Below are 24,037 nucleotides of genomic sequence, written 5' to 3' on the forward strand. Positions count from 1 at the left end.
TTCAGTCACTACGACGTACGTTAGTGACTAACGAATGGGGGATCCTATACAACAACGCCACTCAGCTGTCATCCAGTGCCCTGCGTAAGTGTGAGTACCCTGTCGTAAGACTAGTACGGACGAAGGACTCCCACTTATCACAGGATTACCAAGGTACACTGGGAAGCATATCCCAGTGAGGGAATGCCAAGATGCCTACCCGTGGGGAGGACTTAGAGAATACACATATGACCCGCTAAGGGCTGCATATGGAAGATCTCTAGGGTACCAGCCGAAGGTGGATTTTTAACCCTAGGGGCGGCAGGGACTTGCCAAGGGAAAGACACCTGCTCGCTGAGGAGGCTTACGGTGGAAATACTCGTGTGGGGGTCGCCGGAGGGGAACCATGCACACGGAGCACCTGGCCGGACATGAGGGTCTGGGCTCGAAAGGGCAGACTGAACTGATGTCGGCGTAAGCAGTGCTGGAGGAGCTCAGGGCTCTCGGGGAGCTCACCTGAGGAAAATATCGCACGTATCCAGTCCTGGGAGTGGAATGGCGAGCAAGCGAAGACACCTGAGCCTGGTCCATTACCGGCCACCCGTAGGGGCGAGTACATAGTCGGACACTGGCTCCACTCGGAGATTGTAGAATCTGGCGAATGTGTTGGGTGTCGCCCAGCCTGCAGCTCTGCAGATGTCTGTTAGCGAGGCGCCATACGCTAGAGCCCAAGAGGAGGCCACACTCCGGGTGGAGTGTGCCCTCACACCAAGGGGACATGGTCGGCCTTGCTGCTGGTAAGCCAAAACAATGGTGTCCACTATCCAGTGAGACAACCTCTGCTTTGAGAGAGCACTTCCCTTCCGCTCTCCACCATAACAGACAAAGAGCTGGTCTGAGGTCCTGAAACACTGCGTCATGTCTACGTAGGCGCGGAGAGCGCGTACTGGACAGAGCAATGCCAAGGCTGGGTCTGCCTCCTCCAAAGGCAGCGCTTGCAGGTTCACCACCTGATCTCGGAACGGAGTGGTGGGAACCTTGGGCACATATCCGGGCCGGGGTCTCAGGATCACGTGAGAGTTAGCCGGCCCGAACTCAAGGCACGCTTCGTCAACCGAAAATGCTTGCAGGTCCCCGACCCTCTAAGCGAGGCCAATGCGGTCAGCAGAGCCGTCTTCATAGACAAGAACTTAATCTCAGCCGACCGCAAAGGCTCAAGGGAGGCCTCTGCAGAGCACTTAAGACTACTGAGAGGTCCCAAGAGGGAACGAGAGGAGAGCGAGGAGGATTCAGTCTCCTCGCCCCCCTCAGGAACCTGATGATCAGGTCGTGCTGCTACTTACCTTTTTGTCTCCCAGGAGATCGTGGTAAGCAGAAATTGCGGCCACGTACACTTAAGGGTGGAAGGAGACAGCCTTCGTCCCACCCCCTCCTGGAGAAACGAAGCACAGACCCGATCGGGCATTTCCAGGGGTCTTCCTGGCGGGAAGAGCACCATGTGACGAAGAGGTCCCACTTCAACGCATAGAGGTGTCGTGTAGACTCTGCCCTAGCGGAAGTGATGGTAGCGACCACCGCAGGTGGAGGGCTACTCAAACCAGCCGCGTCCCGTCCAGAAGCCACACGTGGAGCTTCCAGAACGCTGGACGCGGGTGCCAAAAGGTGCCCCGTCTCTGAGTGAGGAGTCTCAGAGGAATAGGCCAGGGGGGGGCTGTCGCAAGGAGTAGCAGTTCTGAGAACCAGGTCCGGCCGTGCCAACGGGGCGACCAACATGACCTGCTCCTTGTCCTCCCTGATCTTGCACAGTACCTGTGCGAGAAGGCTCACTGGGGGAAACGCATAATTGCGTAGCCCCGACGACCAGCTGTGCGCCAGTGCATCCGTGCCGACCAAGGTCAGGGAATAATACAGGGAGCAATGGGAAGAGTCCTGGGAGGCAACAGGACTACCTGTGCGTCGCCGAACCGTTCCCATATCAGCTGGACCGTCTGGGGATGGAGTCTCCATTCTCCAGGAAGTGGCTGAAGCCGTGAGCTCGTAGGCTGCACGGTTCAGGACTCCCGGGATGTGGACAGCATGAAGGGACCTCAGATGCTTCTGACTCCAAAAAACGAGATGGCGGGCGAGTTGAGACATACGGCGGGAGCGTAGACCGCCCGGCCGTGTCGTCTGTCCTGACTAGTACATGTTGACCCTTCAGCAACGCTCGGAAGCGGTGCAGGGCGAACCGTACTGCCAGCAACTCGAGGCAATTGACATGCAGAAGGCGCTGGGGTCCTATCCAGGAGCCCGTGGCTGCTTGTCCATTGCACATGGCACCCCAGCCCGTGGATGATGCATCTGTTGATACAACAAGATGCCTGGAAACTCGTTCTAAGGACACTCCGGTCCGTAGAAAACTGAGGTTCGACCACGGGGAGAGAGTCTGTAAGCAGGCCCGAGTCACTTGTACCCGGAGCGTGCCAGACCGCCATGACTCGATCGCGTAGCCCGTGCTGAAGCGGTCTCATATGAAGCAATCCGAGCGGCGTTACCGCGGCTGCAGATGCCATATGCCCCAGGAGCCTCTGAAACAGTTTCAGTGGAACCGCACTCTTGCCCTCGACTTGTCGAAGGGAAGTCAGCAGAGACTGCGCGCGCTCGCTCGAAAGCTGCGCGCACATGGCGACCGAGTCGATCCATACCGAGAAAAGAGATCCTCTGCGCGGGGCAAAGTTTGCTCTTCTCCCAGTTGACCCGAAGGCCCAGACGGGCTAGGTGATGGAGCACCAAATCTCTGTGTCCGCAAACCTGCTCTCGAGAGTGACCCAGTATGAGCCAGTCGTCGAGGTAATTCAGGATGCGAACCCCGTGCTGCCGAAGGGGCGCAAGGGCTGCCTCGGCAATCTTCGTAAAGACGCGAGGGGACAGAGATAGCCCGAATGGTAGAACTGCATACTGATATGCCCGCCCCTCGAAAGCAAACCGTAGGAACGGTCTGTGTCGAGGTAGAATGGAGACATGGAAGTAGGCGTCCTTCAGGTCGATCGCTGCAACCAATCGTCTGGACGAACGCATTCGAAAAGGCGTTTCGCTGTCAACATCTTGAACGGAATCCGGTGGAGGTAACGGTTCAAGACGCGCAGGTCCAGGATCGGTCAAGCCCACCGGTCTTTTTGGGTACAATGAAGTACGGGCTGTAAAACCCGGAATTCATCTCGGCTGGAGGGACAGGTTCGATCGCACCCTTCGCCAGTAGGGTGGCAACCTCCGCTCGCATGACGGGGGCATTAGCCCCGATCATAGTGGAACGGACTCCCCGGAAGCAGGGAGGAACCTGCGCGAACTGAATCGCGTAGCCGCACCTGACTGTCTTTCGCGACCCAGCGGGACAGCCCTGGAATCTGAAGCCAGGCTCCCAGGAACTGCACCAGCGGGGTCAATCGGACTACAGGTGTACCCGGAGTGGGGCAGCGATGCAGCGTTACCGACCCGGACAAGGGAGGCTGTTGGGCGTCCCGGTGTGGGGGTGCGGTTAACGGCTGCGTCCTGACAGAGGAGACCAGGGAAGGACGCGTGTTCCACTGGGGTCTGCTCTGCCAGGAGGCTGGCGACAGAGAGGGATGCGAGTGGCGGGACCCGTGGGTGGCGCGCACTGTCATCACCGGTCTCTGGGTCCTCAGAGACAGGAACATGAGTTCTTCCCAAGCGCTGCTAGCCCGGGGGCCAGCAGCGGAAGGATTTTCCCCCGGCCCTCCAGCGGGGGAAGGAGAGGCCCTGCTACCATCCCCTGGGAAGAACTGGAACCCATCTCTGAGTTGTCCACCTCCAGCGTGGCGTTTAACCAGTCTGGGGAGCGGACTGGGCGACATCCTCAACCACCTCCACGGCGCGGCCCATGTTAAGGCTGCTGCTGGGGCCGGGCGGGAAGAGGGAGGGCGCCCTCGGCGGCGAGCGGACTGAGGCGACTGAGCCGGCGGCTGGTGCAGCAGCTGGCCGCCGGGGCAGTACGTGTTACAGCCTCAGTCTGCTCTGGGGCGGCCGAGAACTGTTGGGCGCAGTTCCCAGCCGCGCCGCCGAAGAGGCCAGCCTGGGATATGGGTGAGTTGAGGGGGCGGGCCCACTCAACGTCCTCCAAATCACCAGGTAAGGCCAGGTGTTCTCCCGGACCACAGCTGTGGACATCTCCCAACCCAGGGAGCGTGTGGCCACCTTCACCGCCCGGGGGCGGGATCAGTCGCAGCACGCAGCTCAATGAAGAGCCCTGGGTCGGCTCCACCCTTGTGCATGTGCAACGGGGCGGCGGCCTGCCCGTAGCTCTGCAGGACCACGCCACCGAAGTAGACGAGCCCACAGGCTTTGGGAGGGTGCTTAGGACAGCCACACCACGCCACGTCAAGCCCTCCGTGGACACCGTAGTGCGCAACAGAGAGTTCAACAGTGGGGGTGAGGGGGCCCCAGTGTACCCTAGGCCGCGGCCCCATCAAGGGCAGAGAAGGCGGAGGAGGCCACCAAACGATCGCGGGAAGCACGGGGACTTCCAGGACCGCGTGATCTCCTCATGCACCTCGGGAGCGAAAGGCATTGGGGGCGGGGCCCAACAGCTGTCGGGTGCCGTCCCCAAAAACCAATCGCGCAACCACGAGCACTCGCGACTGGGCGGAGTTCCACACCAGCGCGAGACTCGCGGCTGCCCGAGATAACATGGCTGTCAACCTTAGGTCGGATCAGGCAGCGCTGACACACCCGGAGGCGGAGCACAACTCCTAATCGTCATCCCCAAAGGACTCCAGCCCACCTTGGGATGCGGCGATCGACATCTCACTGCTATCTGGAGCGTGGACGAAACAAACGAGGCGTCAGAGACGGGCCGCTGTTTCAGTCCAACACTCGCGGGTTTAAGCAATGTGCAAGAGGGGGCGTGGCCCGAGGAATGATCGTCGGGGTTCTTAATACCACGGCACCGCACTCAGGTCACCCTGGCCACCAGCCAAAGTACCACCTCACTCGGAGACGGTAGATTGGGGTGTGGCAGAGGGGACTCTCTCTCCTCACGGAGATCACTGAGTCTCGACCGCAACATCGCGATGGTCACGTTCCCGCAGTGGGAACATGACGCATCCACAAACACTGCCCGAACGTGCTGAAGCCCAAACACATCGAGCAGTGAATGTGCCCATAGACAGCAACGGAGATCGATCGCACCCGGAAGTGCACGGGCGAACCGTCTTGAAAAAGACGTGCCACGCGCAAGCTCTTTTTGTGAGAGGAAAGCTCTGCAGAGTGCCGAAGCGCCCAGGGAAACACACACACAGCTGTTGCAGATCACTGCACAGATCAGCAGGCAGGCAGCATGAGATCGCTGGAACGCGCCGTAACACCAACACCCTGGAGAACCGCTGGTCTCGAAGACTGAAGAGAAGACTTCAGAATTCAGGCTTTTAGGAGTGAAGAGATCCTCTTGGCTCCAAAGCAGAAACATAATGCGATGTTGCCAGCGTACTTCCTTATATACCCACGAGGTGGGGCGGAGTTACGCATGCAAATTCCGCATGCCCATGGCATTGGCACTGCCATTGGGCGCTGTTGAATACTCGAAGATGATTGGCTTCTAAGCGAAACCCCCATTCGTTAGTCACTAACGTACGTCGTAGTGACTGAACGAAAGGGAAAGGAAATGTCCCCGGTTTCCATTTCAGAAATATGGTCAGTTTTCACTACATTAGTTTGAATCACTACATTTTAGTGATGAGAAATATTTGCAATAAATTTAGTCATGGATTATTATCATTTAAAATGTTCGAAATAGTTTTTTTTTTTTCAAATGTTTGAATTGTGTATGTTTATCTGTTCCAAAGTTTAATAAATCAGACACTGATGGCACAGTGCTCTGTTTTAAGTCTTTTTTTTTTTTCGAACCAAAAATGCTTTGCGCTGGTTGGGGGTACTTGGCTGAAAAAATATTTCACAGGGGGTACATCTCTGAAAAAAGGTTGAGAACCACTGAGCTAGATGACATCACCATTTTCTCCGGAGCGGCTGTACAGCCGAATAAAATTCTGTTGCATTATTTTCCTGTTTAACACTGTGAAGCTGCTTTGAAACAATCTGCATTGTAAAATTATTTATATATATATATATATATATATATATATATATATATATATATATATATATATATATATATATATATATATATATATATATATATATATATATATATATATATATATATATATATATATTAGGGCTGTCAAACGATTAATCTCGATATATAATATAGATGTAGATCTCGATATAGATGTATATTTGAATACACAAATGTATATATTTAAGAAATATCTGCATGTACAGTGAGGAAAATAAGTATTTGAACACCCTGCTATTTTGCAAGTTCTCCCACTTAGAAATCATGGAGGGGTCTGAAATTGTCATCGGAGGTGCATGTCCACTGTGAGAGACATAATCTAAAAAAAAATCCAGAAATCACAATGTATGATTTTTTAACTATATATTTGTATGATACAGCTGCAAATAAGTATTTGAACACCTGAGAAAATCAATGTTAATATTTGGTACAGTAGCCTTTGTTTGCAATTACAGAGGTCAAACGTTTCCTGTAGTTTTTCACCAGGTTTGCACAGACTGCAGGAGGGATTTTGGCCCACTCCTCCACACAGATCTTCTCTAGATCAGTCAGGTTTCTGGCCTGTCGCTGAGAAACACGGAGTTTGAGCTCCCTCCAAAGATTCTCTATTGGGTTTAGGTCTGGAGACTGGCTAGGCCACGCCAGAACCTTGATATGCTTCTTACAGAGCCACTCCTTGGTTATCCTGGCTGTGTGCTTCGGGTCATTGTCATGTTGGAAGACCCAGCCTCGACCCATATTCAATGCTCTAACTGAGGGAAGGAGGTTGTTCCCCAAAATCTCACAATACATGGCCCTGGTCATCCTCTCCTTAATAGAGTGCAGTCGCCCTGTCCCATGTGCAGAAAAACACCCCCAAAGCATGATGCTACCACCCCCATGCTTCACAGTAGGGATGGTGTTCTTGGGATGGTACTCATCATTCTTCTTCCTCCAAACACGTTTAGTGGAATTATGACCAAAAAGTTCTATTTTGGTCTCATCTGACCACATGACTTTCTCCCATGACTCCTCTGGATCATCCAAATGGTCATTGGCAAACTTAAGACGGGCCTGGACATGTGCTGGTTTAATCAGGGGAACCTTCCGTGCCATGCATGATTTCAAACCATGACGTCTTAGTGTATTACCAACAGTAACCTTGGAAACGGTGGTCCCAGCTCTTTTCAGGTCATTGACCAGCTCCTCCCGTGTAGTTCTGGGCTGATTTATCACCTTTCTTAGGATCATTGAGACCCCACGAGGTGAGATCTTGCATGGAGCCCCTGTCCGTGGGAGATTGACAGTCATGTTTAGCTTTTTCCCTTTTCTAATGATTGCTCCAACAGTGGACCTTTTTTCACCAAGCTGTTTGGCAATTTCCCTGTAGCCCTTTCCAGCCTTGTGGAGGTGTACAATTTTGTCTCTAGTGTCTTTGGACAGCTCTTTGGTCTTGGCCATGTTAGTAGTTGGATTCCTACTGATTGTATAGGGTGGACAGGTGTCTTTATGCAGCTAACGACCTCAAACAGGTGCATCTAATTTAGGATAATAAATGGGAGTGGAGGTGGGCATTTTAAAGGCAGACTAACAGGTCTTTGAGGGTCAGAATTCTAGCTGATAGACAGGTGTTCAAATACTTATTTGCAGCTGTATCATACAAATAAATAGTTAAAAAATCATACATTGTGATTTCTGGAATTTTTTTTTTTTGATTATGTCTCTCACAGTGGACATGCACCTACGATGACAATTTCAGACCCCTCCATGATTTCTAAGTGGGAGAACTTGCAAAATAGCAGGGTGTTCAAATACTTATTTTCCTCACTGTATATACTGTGTATATATATTCATATAATTTATATTATATATAAAATTTTATATATTAATATAGAAAACATTTCTTAAATGTATACATGCATGTGTGCATATTTATATATATATATATATAATTTATATATTTATATATTTTGGATGCGGTTAATTGCCATTAATTGTTTGACAGCACATATAAATAAAATAGTTTATCAGTCTGGCGAGTAAACAAAAAAAATGACTATTGCCACTATTCTATTGCCAAGGTGTCCGTAGAGGGTTGCTGTATAGTCTTTTTTTACATTTCAGTAAATTATATCCCCATCCCCCATAGTAGAATGGAGTATATAAAAAATAAAATAAATATACGTCAATCAGTACTTTTTAATTTTAATACTTGAGTATGTTAAAAAAGTACTTCTGTGCTTTTACTCAAGAAATTTTTTAAACGAGTACTTAATTCTGGAATAATATTTCATTAGGGCATCTGTACTTTTACTCAAGTACTTGATTTGTGTACTTCGTCCACCACTAATTCAATTCACATGGATCTTAACGAAGTCTAACAACGTTTGTGAATGTGTAGGTGCTGTCCATCAATGAAGAGGGTCTGCGACGCTGTGAGGAGAACACTAAAGTCTTTGGCCGGCCAATTAGGTACTGACAGATTTTCCTTCTTTAACCATAAAGTTTAAAGGTGCTATTAAAGGTGCTCTAAGCGATGTCATGCGTTTTTTTAGGCCAAAACATTTTTTGTCACATACAGCAAACAACATCTCGCTATCCGCTAACCTGTCCTCTGAACACACTGTAAAAAAAAACTCGGTCTCTGTAGTCCGTCTAAGCTCCACAAACTGCAACAAAAACAAACGTGGGCAGTCTGGACCATGAAGCACAACAAACAGTGCTCCAGCCAATAGCCGACAAGAATGATTTCCAGTGACAAAAAAAAATGTTTGGCCTAAAAAACGTGTGACATCACTTAGAGCACCTTTAAAACCCTTTACATTTATACCATGGGGCTGTGGAATGCTTAAAGGAACACCCCACTATTTTTGAAAATAGGCTCATTTTCCAACTCCCCTAGAGTCAAACAGTTGAGTTTTACTGTTTTCGTATATACATTCGGCCAATCTCCGGGTCTGGTGGTAGCACTTTTATCATAGCTTAGCATAGATCATTGAATATGATTAGACCATTAGCATCTTGCTCAAATAATGACCAAAGAGTTTCAATATTTTTCTTATTTAAAACTTAACTCTTCTGTAGTTACATCTTGTACTAAGAAAATGGAAAAGCTGTGATTTTCTAGGCCGATATGGCTAGGATTTTATTCTTTAAATAAAATGTCATATGCTTGGAATAATAAGAATAAATGCATATTTAATTTAATACGAAAATAATATCCTAGTTATTATTCAATTATTTAAATTTGTTTAAAAATAGGAAGATAGCCTATATATAATGCACATTATAGTTAAAATGGTTTTCTGTCTTGTATTTTATCTCAAAATAAAGGATATAATTTTATTCCACATGGAAATGAGCGGAAACAAGTTAATACAGCCTCTTATTTACATGAGGTAAACACAATGCTGCTTGGTTATTTTAACATGTATAATTGATGCCGTAATAATGGCCCATTTAAAACATTTACTTTTCCTCTTTTTATTTTCTGAGTGGTGAAGAAATATATTTTGCCAGCATTTCAGTAATAAAAGTCTAGATCTTTAAAATGCATCCAAATTACAGCGAAGCGCAACCGTGCGTTGCTCTGCAGTGGTCAAAAAGGATATAAATAGTGAGTTTTTAAGAATATATCACTTCAAAATTCAGAGATGTGGATTTGGACGGTAATTAAATTACCACACGACCTTGGTGTTTGTCAAAAAACAGTAGGTGATACGGCTGGGGGTTTTTACGCGGGTGGTGGGTGACATTCTGGATTCGGACGGCAATAAAATCACAGACTAGCCCCTGTCAATGATGAAAATACGTGACTTATGGTTACAAGGCATGCTCCCTGTGCAAGCAGGTTGTCACATTGGTTATGTTGACGGAAGTTAGTCAGGTATTTTCAGCCGCTGTGTAATATCGCGCCTGCTACACCCATGGTACGGCAGCAAAGTTCCTTGATTATTACGCAGGAATGAGAGTATAGTTCCTAGCCATATCTGCCTAGAAAATCGCAATTTTTCATTTTCCAACGGTGTTAGTACACAACGTTACTACAGAAGAACTCTTTGGTCATTTTTTTAGCGCGATGCTAACGCTCTAATCAGATTCAATGATCTATGCTAAGCTATGCTAAAGGTGCTACCGCCAGACCTGGAGATCGGCTGAATAGATTCGAATACTGTAAAACTCAACTGTTTAACTTTGTTTTTAAAAATAGTGGCGTGTTCCTTTTAATTCTGATGTTCCGTTTTTTCAAACGTCCTTACAGCCTACATTACAATAACAAATGAACCAAAATCCACAAATACACTGAGCAAGCAAACAAATGACAAACGATAGGATAAAAATAACGAACAATTTCTATGCTTTACCTACAAAGTTACCTTTTATTATCTATTGGAAGAACATGTTCTTTCTTCTGCTCTCTCTCTCTCTCTCTCTCTCTCTCTCTCTCTGCATGCACACACATACTGTACAAACAGACACACACTTGCATACTGAAACATAAACGCACAACATTTTTTGCAGTTGTCTTTTCCGATAAAATAGTTTACAACTGAAACACAAAGTGACATGTTTCAGTGGCAGGTGGTTATTTATATTTTCTCATTCTGTAGTTGCTGGACATGTCTGGTTGATCTTGAGGGGCTCAATATGAGGCATCTGTGGCGCCCTGGAGTCAAAGCTCTACTGAGGATTATTGAGGTAGTGGAGGCCAATTACCCTGAGACTCTAGGCCGTCTGCTCATCCTCAGAGCTCCCAGAGTTTTTCCTGTCTTGTGGACGCTGGTGAGGGACACCGCTGTTTGCTTTTGCTTTTAAATTTTTCTTCTCTCCTCAAAACTAGAGATTGGAATGTTCTTTTAACATGACATGCATGTCATATTTATTTGTTAAGCACTGTGTCTTTATCTACCCCCCTTATATACATGGTCCTAATATGAAAATAATTGCTTGAAGTAATAGGCTCTCATAGGAATGCACAATATTGGATTTTTGCTGATATCCGATTTGCCGATATTTTTCAACTCATTTTGGCCGATACTGATACCGATATACATTTATTTGTTCCTTTTGTTTGGAAACAACACCATTTTGAGCAAAAACTTTTTTTTTTTTCATTTTGGGTTCAGATTTCTACAGAAGCCCTGAACCGCAAAGTAAAAAAAAAAAATCTGTAAAAAGATTCTAGATTTTCGAGATTAAAGTCGAATTATTTCGAGATTTAAAGTCAAAATTACAAACGCAGCCTCGCATTTGAACTTTCATCATCCATCAGATAGCCTAAATATAACTAAACGAGATAAAATTTAAATATAAAACGTAGTGTTCAGGTTATCTTAACCTTCATGAAACAGATAGGACAGGAGTTTTCAAATTGCGAGTGCCTGCTCAAGAAGAATGATTGGATTAGGCCAAAACTGCTGTGATTGTGAATATAATTAAATAAACCCTTTTATCACTATTATTTTATACATTAATATCTGCTCTGAGAGCAAAATCTAATTAAAATTCCCCACACTTTTTTCGGATTGTGTTCACGTAAAGATTTATATGGGTCAATGTGGATAAATCTAGATTTAAATTCAGAAAGACCAGCGCGTGACCTGACGGATTTGGATTCCTATCCAAAATGAGATGATCATGTGAGCCTTGTATAGTGTAACTTCGAGGGTTGAAGCCACAGGGCTCACACACAACGCCAAAAACGGTCTCGTAGAAGTAATGATTTATGACGTTCCAGTAGGCAGAACGGAAAAAAATCATCCAGCTAAGTTCAATAAAAAGCACAAACCTTTTGACGGATGAAACATGAGGACAATTAACAAATGATGTGATTGTTTTATGTGTGTTTTTCAAGCCATCTTGGGGTATTTCCATATTTATATGAATAATGCAATGTTAATTGCCATATCCTTTATTACAGTAGGCTATAGAAACCATTATTCTGTGATAATTGTTTTTATTGTATAAAATCCATGATGAAATCTGAATGTCTTAATTTATTATAATTAATAATATAATTTGTACTGCTTTTTATTGAACTTTGCTGGATTCTTTTTTCAATTTACTGGAACGTCATAAATCATATTCATAATCATAAAGCAGATATTAATGTATAAGATAATAGTGATAAAAGAGTTGATTTAATTATATTCACAATCACAGCAGTTTTGGCCTAAACCAATCATTCTTCTTGAGCAGACGCTCGCAGTTTGAAAACTGTTTCATGAACGTTAAAATAACCTGAACACTACGTTTTATATTTTGATTTTATCTTATATTATGTTTAGTGATATTTAGGCTACCTTATGGATGATGAAAGTTCAAATACACTAGCGGTTGCAGCGCTGTAGTGCGTGTTAGGCTACGTCAATGAGGCTGCTTTTGTAATTTTAACTTAAATCTCGAAATATTTCGACTTTATTTTCAAAATATTTTGATTTTAATCTCGAAATTCTAGATTATTTTTTTTTTTTTTACTTTGCGGTTCAGGGCTTCCGTAGATTTCTGAGGTCTCCTTACTAAAAGGATACTTGTTAAAGATAAATAAATGTTAAAATAAAAGATAAATAAAAGTTATTTTTATCATAAAAGAAAATTATTAAAAGATCTGAAAATAATAACAATAAAGTCAGTAATTTTTTACCCCAGACAGATGGAGTTGTAACCTAAATATTTAATTTTTAGATTTAAAGTTTGTGCACATGAAATGGGGGTGACATGACATCAGTTTGACATCTGTCTTTAGCTTCAAATAAAAAAATCTTCAATTAGCTCCTTGTATTATTTTTCATCATCCATTTCATAAAATTATATTACAGATTAATACACTGTATATAAAAGTATTTAATGTACAAGTGTCATGCTTGTGATTTATGACATTACTGCTTTATTTATTCAGAAAAAGAAGTAACTCCAAGTTATTTGTGTATTCTACTTTTCATTTTATTACTATAACAACAGTGCCCCCACTAAATATATATATAACATTCTACCGGGCGGGCACTAGGACCTGGAGGAGGCTTCTGCTGCTGCGCCTGCACGCGCTAGAGAGTGGGGAGTCACTGTTTGACGGGAGCATTAACAAATTCAAGGCAGCATTTAAAAACTGTCAATATAAATCACCATACATGCAATGTATTTGCTTGTTTTTTCTTGTTGACATACAAGTTCACTTCAAGAATGACCACACTGCTGACATGATCTTATCGCTATAGCACTCCTTGCACACGTGAGTTATTGCAGGCGCATATCAACACATTATCATATCGGCAAGGCGTATCGGCATTTTTTGTACCGATAATATCGTGCATCCCTAGCCTCTCATTTAGAAAGTAAATGAGTTATCTAGTTTAAGCTGTTCATAGCTGGAGTTAACCCAAAGGAAGCATATTATGTATCTATTAACTGTGCTTTCCTCCTCCCATCTGTGTTTACAGGTGAGCCCTTTCATTGATGAGAATACGCGAAAGAAGTTTCTGATCTATGCGGGAAATGACTACCAGGGCCCTGGCGGTCTTGTGGACTACATTGATAAAGAGATCATCCCTGACTTCCTTGGAGGAGAGTGTATGGTATGTAGATTTTTTCCTTGATTTGTGAGTGAATGGTATCTTTTCGCTCTCACTAAGATGGCATGTATTCAAACTGGGGTATTATGGGTTGTCTCACCTTAAGTAGCTTATTGAACTAAAGTAGTGGCACTGTCAAATATGTGCAGTGTGAAGTGCCAGAGGGTGGCTTGGTGCCCAAGTCCCTGTACAGAACTGCAGAGGAACTGGAGAATGATGAAATCAGACTGTGGACGGAGACTATTTACCAGAGTGCCAGCATCTTTAAAGGAGCGCCACATGAGGTCAGACTGCATTAAAAACAATATATGATTTGGGTTGTGTTTGGTGCATTTGCAAAATATGATAATCTCATCTGGATTTCAGTCTGAGAAAACACAACATTGATCACATTTTAAACCAGAGTACCACCTACTGAACAGCAATAAAGCTACACATTTAGTTAAAGTTTCCTTTTTATACCTCTTCCTTAAGCTACTGATTGAGATCATCGATGCCTCCTCAGTCATCACTTGGGACTTTGATGTATGTAAAGGTGATGTGATCTTCAATATCTACCACTCTAAACGAGCTCCACAGCCACCAAGGAAAGATCCGCTGGCTACCCATGGCATCACCTCTCCTGCAGGCAACAACGTGCAGCTTATAGATAAATCCTGGCTGCTGGGACAGGACTACAGCATGGTGGAGTCACCACTCGCCTGCAAAGAGGGAGAAAGTGTGCAGGTATGTCACATACAATCAGCATCCAGTTTGACACTGATTCCATCAGTTTCCATAGTAAAGCAGGTTTATAGTGGTCATACTATACGTTGCTTCTGTACCTTTAGACCTATGTAAATTCTATTTCAAGCAAAAATTGATTTCTCATAATATGACCTTTAAAAATGTAAAATAATTACAATGGTGTCTATGGTGGTGGATGATTGTAATTAAAGACAGTTGTCTTTAATAGTTTCATCTTTTTTTTCCTTCCCTTGTTTCAACCTTTTTGCCAACATGTGTACACACCCTTTAGGGTTCACATGTGACTCGATGGCCAGGTTTCTATATTTTGCAATGGAAGTTCCACTCTATGCCAGCATACGCCACCACAAACCTACCTAGGGTGGATGATGTTCTGGCTACTCTGCAGGTGTCCTCTCACAAGTGTAAAGTCATGTACTACACTGAGGTTCTAGGCTCTGAAGATTTCAGGTAAACTTTCTGAAGATCTTTGAATTGTGTGATACCTGTTGTAATTAGGGATGCACCGATATGAAAATGTTGGCCGATACAATAATTCTTTATATTTGAAAGCTAATACCCGATATGTTGGCCAATAAATCCAAATCCCAATAGTTGAGAGGCTGATTACAAAAACAAAACAAAAGTCTCACATTAAAAGCCATGTCCTAAGCACTTGAACTTAAATCAAACATATACAGTACAGTAGCCTAGTTTGAACCAGTGTCAGTTTTAATTGATTTAACACTCCTATGGCCAACTTTCTTTATATATATATATAAAAAAAGAGATACGTTGCCTTACAAATAAATAAATAAAAGTATTCCTAAATAATGCAAACAAGTCATTGGACAACATTACTTGCGTATAAAGAATCAAAATGCCTGTACCATGAATAAATAAATGAAATAGAAAAGTGCTAGTTATTATTATTAATGCATTAATGTTTTTGAAAAATAAATGTCTTTAATCTGTATTCCTTTTTCAAATAACAGCATTGCTGTTTGAGCTGCGTGTGCTGAATCTGAAAAGCTGAATGAACACCTGGTAAACTGAATTACTTTGTTAGTGGATTAATTAACCCTTATGAAAATTAACCATTATTTTATTATAGTAAAAGTGTAGTAACCATGGTTTTTGGAGGATTGATGATTACCATTTGTATAACCACAGTTTTACTACAAATACCATGGTTAATTTGTGATTACCATGGTTTTTTTGGTTTTATTTGTAGTAAAACCATGGTTAATTTTCATAAGGGAACTCAATGAAACACATCCTATATGAGATTATTCAGACATTTATTTGACATAAACAATTACATCTGCACAAAATGACGAAAATGCACAAGTGAACTTGAACTAAGTTATGTGCTAGTCAGAATGTGTAACTCCTCTTGTGGATGCGACTTTCCTGTAACAACGCACTGAAATACGACAACTAAACCAAAAGAATTCACAAAGTTTTATTAAAATAGCGTTCTCTTTAAAATGTTATGTATATGACAGTCCCAATCATAATTATTCGGACACTTTGATCTGATCATGTTTTGCTTAAAGGGGTGATGAATTGAGAAATCAACTTTCCTTTGAGCCTTTGGTATATAAAAGTTAATCGTGATATAAGAATATCCTGTAAGTTTCAGAGCTGAAAACGTCCTTGTTAGTCAAAGAAAAGCTTTTATAGACACCAGGCCCAGAAAACGAGAGCACTCACAATATGTCGATCATTGACGTAATAGGACGCAGAAGCACCGCCTCTAGCCCGCCTACCGACTCGTGGAGCTAAACGGGTCGCTACCGAGCAATAAACATGCTGGTTCCAGCTCACGTGCGCAAGACATTGCATTTGTTCGATTCATTTCACTGCTGAATCGATTGTAAACTAGATAGAGGTCGAGACTGGATTTGCATTTTGAGATTAAAACACAATGCTGTGCCTTCTATATTGGATCCGACAGGAACGGTGCAACACACTTATGTGAGTAAAACATGTTTTTTTATATGTGTTAGTATTGCATTGTTACAGATCGTTTTATATCTATTGATTACATACCTTAGCACGCTGTCTCAGGCTGGAGAAGGTGTTATTGGTTCATTCGGGATCAGACTCGGACTTGTAACGCTAGCTCGCAAATCCCAAAGTCCCAGGACTATGTGTTTTTCAGACGGGCTATCACCGGCCTGCCGGCACACGTGTGTGTGTACGGTTCGTGGTTATATTCACAGATGATCGGGCGAAATGATACAGAAATAACATTCCAATCAATCGCAGGTGGATGAGAGATAAATCATTGTGTTTGATAAAGATATTTTCGAACCCTGTGAACATTTCTCCAGACGCTTTCAAAACAATTCCTCACGTGTACTGACAGGGGTGCGGAAACTCATTAAATATGCAAATCTTATCCAATCCTAACCGTGGGCGTTTACTTCCAAGTCTTCAGTGCAGCACGCCCATCAAAACCGACCGTTTTTCAGAGAGCCTCAAAACCAAGACACAAAATAGCCTATTACTTATTCATTTATGATGTTTCTGAATGTAAAAAGGATTCGGATATTATTTTGTGATTTTTGCAATCAAAATTACTGATTTTGTGGTGGTAATTTCCAGAAATTTGCTTCAGAATTTATTCACTTCAAAATTGATTCAGTTCAATCAATCAGCCTACAAACAGTGCTTTAAGTTTGAATAGGCTACTGTTTTGTTTTTCCCCTGTTGTTGTTGTTTGATTAACATTAACGACACAGACAGGAGTGTGTATGGGCTATATTAGGTTGCTTTCACTTTAAGACCTACAGTAATACACAGATTCAAAACTGACAGACACGTTCCAAACTTGTTCACTCAAGACATAACCGCCAAGATGGACATTTAGGCATAATTATGTGTGTATTTGATCGTACAAAGGGCAATGAGCCTAGAAATAGAACCCATTTCGGTATACTACGTGAGTGCTGACAGGCGGCAAACGCATGCACAGAATCCGCAGCCAGTCTGACATCGGTCCGTGTGTCAGTAGCGAATTGAGTTTGTGGTATACAGCACTTTTATTAACTTTTTTTTTTTTTGTGCTATCTGGCATATCTACATCTATGTATGTATGTATGTAACGGTGATGCATTGCTGCCACATACATATTTTTTCCACTCAATTATGTCGTAATAACGAGATGTAGCGAATTAGCTCAGAGGGGAAATATTAATAATTATTAATAATTCATTATAATTATTCATTATGATTATTTATGAATATTTGAATCAGTTAATAGATTAACTTGATGTGGCTACCTTAACGTTACAATCAATCAATCAGTTCATCCTATGAACATTCAGTATTGATTATTAATTAATTCTAAGTAAAGGACATTTTTCATGGCTACAGAAAAATCATTCTTTGTATTTACATAAGCGATTAGAGCGCATAACAAGATCGATCATTTAAGGGACAATTTGTTTGCAGGCAGGGAGTCAGGAACAAACATATCGTCGCTGTCCAATGAAAAACACGTATGTCCATTTTGCCGATTTTGAGATTTTTCGACGGATTGAATGTCCAGGTTAATTTCCGTATACAGTATGCTTCACATATCTAAATGGCCAATGAAAAGTTGTGAAATCATGTCATCTGATTTTCACGTATATCCATTTGGTGTCAAAGCTGTCAATCACGCCGCGTATCTCCCGCCCTGTGGAAGCATCTCGCCGGTCTTGTGAATTTCATCGAAGCTCAGCACTGGATAGCCGAAAGTACGACATTGAAGCTCTCCACAGTTTAGTTCTAATCTAGTTCTTCACAGATTAGTTTGCTTGCTAGTATGTAAATAAACTCGGTCTCATTGATAGGCCATGTCCACACAAAGCCAGAACTTTCCCTATCCGATCTTTTTTTTCCCCTTGTTTCAAGAAATATCCGCGTACACACGAGAGCATGACAACGGCTCAAAACGATGTAGTATACATGCCAGGCCAGTATGTGGCACTGTAATTCTGACACAGAAATACACTAAAAACAGAGAAGAAGAGTTGTGGCTAGAAGGGGTACGGCAACAGTCGAAGGGTGAGGTAAAATCTCACAATAAAATAACAATAAATAAATTTGCTACTTACCAGATGTGTTTTATTAACGCACACACCTACCCCAACCCTAAACATACCCTTACAATAATGCAAATACAGTAATTAAACAACGCAGTATTGATGTGCGCATGCCCAGTGCCCGTAGTTGTATCCCCTTTAAGTCTTCCCCGCGCAGGACGTGGTGTGATGACAAAATATACGGATTGGCTGTATACACGAAACCGCAAGGGTGTCGTTTTCAGATTTATCCACTTTAGGACCCGGTTTCAAAAAATAGCGGTTTTAGTCTCCCAAAACGCCGGATCCGTGTGGACGAAACGCCAATACGATAAAAAATGTATAAGTATACAGTGATACGTGTGGACGGGCCCTAAGATTCAGCCTTTTTTTTCTTAGTCAAACTGATAAAATTATAGCCTGTAATGCTACTGTCATGATTGTCACTAGAACATGCCTCACTCATACTGCTATCACCGCTTGCCAGAGGCTGAGAATGTCCAGCACGTATTCCTCTGTCAATATGAAACGCGACTTGGCCATTCTAATTAATGATCGGAAGAACACGTATCGACCACCGTTACTGTAAAATATGCACGTATGTCCATTTAAACTAAATTTTGGTCAAATGTGGATTATATCATTACACTGGCAAGAATATGGTTACATGTAAAGGTGCCGTACCAAGTATGACAACGCTACATTCAACTGTTTTTGAAATACTGTGGTTTTTTTCACTTCCTGAAAAGTAAGCGTTTTGGACATACGTGAGTTTCTTCGGGCAGCGACGATATATTGTGCACAAACTTTATTAACTAAAGCGCGGACAAGACTAAAACTAACATAAAACATACATACACAAAACATACATGGCAAGAGGTAAAGATAGAAGAAGAACTGGGTCAGTACAGATGGATGAAGTTATGCAAAGAGTCTAAACATGGGAGAACCACCCCTGATAAGCTCCTTTGTCTTACAGTTTTACTAACTACACAGCGACTTGTATTTCTTAGTACATTACTTGCATTTGCCCGGGAAGGTGTCCAGATATACGGCCGCAAGAGAAAGTCTTGATGGTTCCATCCGATGGTTTTGCAGTTGCGATCGTTTTCTTCCGTGTTGAGCGAAGGAACGACTGTGAACTTGCATGGTTGCTTTGACTCCATCCAGGTTGAGGGGTGTGAGTTAGGCCTGCTGGCCCAACTTGCCGGGTGGTGGCATCTGGTTTCCTGTCCCACACACATGAGGCTGTGTGCTTGGGCCTTATCTGACCTGTTGGCCGAGATGAGATGTTTCAGCCAAGAAGAAGAGAAGAGAGAGTGGGGGCGGATCTGTCTCTCTCTTTTGGGCTTTTGGGAGAAATCCTGCCTTGAAGGTCAGTGAGCCAATCGTATTCAGGCTCTTGGAGGGAAAGTTTTACGACCCTTTGTCTCAAGGAGATCTTTTGCAGATTAGTCGTTGATGAAGGAACTATTAAAGATTCTTGTAATACTAATATGTTACACAAGGATCGACATATAATATACACAATCCTCCAGATCTTTAATTTACAAGTTCGTAGACACCAAACATGCCAAACATGTTTTCCGTTAACCATAGTATGCAATTCTGAAACGTAAATCCAACCGAGATTGGATTAAAACATAGACCAAACCCTATAAAAACAAATCATGAGATGGATATATGTTTGTATATTTCTCAAGTGGTTATATATAGGCTATATGAGTTTAAGATGGTTTATTTGTAAAAGAATGGAGTATCCCAGCTCTCTGCACATTCTTTCAAGTCGTAAAACGTATTAGTTGCTGTGTACCCTGTAACCAGAGAGCTCCTCCTTGCTCTCATGGGCCTTTTCGGGGGATGGGTCCATAGACCTTCAGAGTGAGTTCTACTGATTACTTGTTAAATTGGACAAATAATTGTCTGATTTGTATCAGTCGCTACATGTCATTTTCATTTACGAGATATGTCGTTTTAACAACATCTTTTCTCGTAATAACGAGATGTCGTTAAAACAAAAATTTTCTCCTAATAAGGACATGTGTTGTATAGTGATGTGTACAAAATATGCCTTTATCCACATTAGAGAATTGATATAGCCTATGTGCCTTTGTCACACCGGAGTATGCACTGGGTAAGACTTAAGTTGTTGAGAGAAATAAATCGCAGGTAAATCGCACTTGGTGTGTCAGTCGCATTTTATTAAAAATACTGGTAAAAACTAAATATTTGCAAACATTATCAGTAGGGCTGGGCGATATGGAGCAAAAAATATATCAATATATTTTGCTATATCTCGATATATACGATATATATCTCGATATCTTTACAGGAAAAATAACCCCCCAAAAACTACTGCAAAAACAAATATGCCAAATACCACAAAGTCTTTTTTTTTTTATTGAAGTGCAAAGAGGTAGGCAGTTCATGCAGGAACAAAGTAGAGATGCAACAATACAGTTTTAGTCCATAGTTCAATACAAACCTCGGTTTTTTTTTAACCACGGTTTTCGGTTCGGTTCGGTTCTGATGGCTAGTCGCATCAGATTTTTGCTATTCTATTCTTAGCCGAACAGCAAGAGCTTCAGGAGGAAAAAATATTTTTTTTTTATTGCAATACTCTTTCTTTATTTTACTTAAAAGACTTGAAAAACCTTACTTAAACTTAAAACTTTACTTTTAAAAAACCTTGTACACATTCCTAGTGTACTGTATAATATAAAATAAATATATATTTATAAAGATTTACACTGGCAGCTCAGAGCTGTACAGCAGCATTTAAGTATGAAATTTAATTAATAAATGTAAAAATAAAACACTACATAGACTTCCCTATAAAATATACATTGATTCTTTCTAAAGCTACTGTATTAGTTTTTCAGTCAAGAGTCATGAGTGATTTTGTCTTTGTCTTTTTGTTATTTTATTAACCACTAAAGGAATAGTTCACTCAAAAATGAAAATTCTGTCATTGATTACTCGTGCTCAAGTTGTTTTAAACCTGAATAAAGTTCTTTCTTCTGTTGGACATAACATATATTTTGAAGAATATTGGAAACCAAACAGTTGCTGGTCCCCATTGTAGGAAATAATAATATGAATGTCAATCGCTACCATCAGCTGTCTGTGTTCAACAGAAGAAATTAATACAGGTTTGGAACAACATTAGAGTGAGTAAATAATGACATCATTTTAGAGTGAACTGTCCCTTTAAGGACAAGCGGCAGCGTGTTCACTAGGCTCCCCTGCTGTCAATTTAAGACTTTCACGCATCTAATATACAGACACGCGCCGATTTTACTTTAACTTTAGACATAACCGACTGTGTTTATGTTAACCTTGTGTGTATTTGACAGTATTAGCGCAGTAAGATTTCAGGATTTTTAAGATTTGTTGCCTCTGGCTTGGCGTGCTCAGTTGGGGACACGAAATTTTTCAACTAAACATCGAAATACATCTAAATAATAAACTAAATTAACCATTTAAACTAAATTACTGATCAAATTATTGATCTAAAGCCCACACTGTCACTGTATGATACTTGAAATTTTTCCAGAATGGCTATACAGCTGAATAAGGTTATGCTGCATTATTTTCCTGTTTAACACTGTAAAGCTGCTTTGAAACAATCTACATTGTTAAAAGCGCTATATAAATAAAGTTGACTTGACTTGACTTAAGATTTAGTCCAGTTATCACTTGTTTGACAGGCTTTTAGTGCGCGCGCTCGGGAAAGCGCATGGTGCCCTACGCGCAAGGCTTTAAAACGCATGCAAATAATGAATTTTCATTCAAAAATAAACTCAAATCAAGGGCATAGTAAGTAACCTTCTCCAGCAAGCAAGCCGCTCTCTGTCCGTAGTGTACAGTCGCGGGAGTTCTTGTCTCGCAAAGTAATGCTGCCTAGGTAAACTGTATCTTGGATCAAGTGTTTGAGAACCAACTGTCGGCATTCATGGCAGTAGACATCTGTCTGCTGTTCGTCCGACGCCTTAAAACCGAAGTATCTCCATATAATGGAGCCAGTTGTTTTTAAGACGAGTTCTGTAGCCTCCGAGCTGGTTGCGGACGCCGCCATGACAACACGCGAGGGGAGGGGCGAGCGAGCGGGGGCGAGCACAGCACAGAGAAGGCAAACAAGCAAAGTGGCGGAATCAGAATTAAATATAAACAATATATCGATATATACGATATGTCAAAATCCATATCGTGTTTTAAAAATATCTCGATATATTTTAAATATCGAGATATCGCCCACCCCTAATTATCAGCATATATTTTAGGCTATTTACACACAAAATCCTTTAAATGTAACAAAATTCATAACCATCCATCCATCATCATCCGCTTATCCGGGGCCGGGTCGCGGGGGCAACAGTCACTTCCCTCTACCTAGCCACCTCCTCCAGCTCTTCCGGGGGAACCCCGAGGCGTTCCCAGGCCAGCCGGGAGACATAATCCCTCCAGCGTGTCCTAGGTCTTCACCGGGGCCTCCTCCCGGTGGGACGTGCCCAGAACACCTCCCTGCGAAGGCGTCCAGGAGGCATCCGAAATAGATGCCCGAGCCGCCTCAGCTGGCTCCTCTCGATGTGGAGGAGCAACGGCTCTACTCTGAGCTCCTCCCGAGTGACCGAGCTTCTCACCCTATCTCTAAGGGAGTGCCCAGCCACCCTGCGGAGAAAGCTTATTTCGGCCGCCTGTATCCGGGATCTTGTCCTTTCGGTCATGACCCACAGCTCATGACCAAAGGTGAGAGTAGGAACGTAGATTGTCCGGTAAATCAAGAGCTTCGCCTTACAGCTCAGCTCCTTCTTTACCACGACAGACCGGTACATCGACCGCATTACTGCAGAAGCTGCACCGATCCGTCTGTCAATCTCCCGTTCCATCCTTCCCTCACTTGTGAACAAGACCCCAAGATACCTAAACTCCTCCACTTGAGGCAGGAACTCTTCACCAACCAGAAGAGGGCACCCTTTTCCGACTGAGAACCATGGCCTCGGACTTGAAGGTGCTGATTCTCATCCCAGCCGCTTCACACTCATAACAAGAATGAAAAATATAAATGTAAAACAAACATAAATTATAGTGCCATTAATAAGCCTTCAAACAATATTTATTTTAAAGCCTAAACGAATTAGGCCAGCCTATTAAAAACGCAACAGAAACCAGAGTTGCTCCTCTCTCATTCTGCACAAATCCAAATATTTCTATATTCACCCTTGGATGCTAAACTATTTATTATGGTAACAATGCTTTGTATTACTCGTGTCCCAGTCTAAAACAGCATTCACATGAGCAAAAAACATGTTTGGAATAACACCACTGCACTGTAGAGCGGTAGTCATGATTGTATACAACAGACAGTATAAATTGAGCCAAATAACTTTTTATATTTGGTTGACTGTATTTTTAGTTTGATGATGAATAGACTGTGAAGTTTGGATTTTTCCGTTAGGCCTATAGCAGCGTAACAACCTAAAATAGCCTACTCCGTCATTTATGGTATTGTAGCTTGTCTATATAGGCTACGTGTTGTAGCATATTTGAGTTTATTTATTATAAGTTGTGTATTTGTTTAT

The 24,037-nt window shown here is 42.7% G+C and overlaps 1 protein-coding gene across 2 annotated transcripts in view; it reads left to right on the forward strand.

Moving 5' to 3' along the window:
- The window catches only part of LOC307141302 (SEC14-like protein 1), a 202,685-nt gene that overhangs the window by 134,710 nt on the left and 43,938 nt on the right, over window positions 1–24,037 (forward strand). For both annotated transcript variants that reach the window (XM_079841374.1, XM_079841375.1), the window contains exons 10-15: window positions 8,487–8,557; window positions 10,696–10,867; window positions 13,522–13,656; window positions 13,803–13,937; window positions 14,128–14,379; window positions 14,672–14,850. In XM_079841374.1, the coding sequence (XP_079697500.1) occupies window positions 8,487–8,557; window positions 10,696–10,867; window positions 13,522–13,656; window positions 13,803–13,937; window positions 14,128–14,379; window positions 14,672–14,850 (944 nt within the window). The remainder of the gene's footprint in view (window positions 1–8,486; window positions 8,558–10,695; window positions 10,868–13,521; window positions 13,657–13,802; window positions 13,938–14,127; window positions 14,380–14,671; window positions 14,851–24,037) is intronic.

The sequence above is a fragment of the Gobio gobio genome, assembly GCF_949357685.1.
Source record: "Gobio gobio genome assembly, chromosome: 17".
NCBI lineage: Eukaryota > Metazoa > Chordata > Actinopteri > Cypriniformes > Gobionidae > Gobio > Gobio gobio.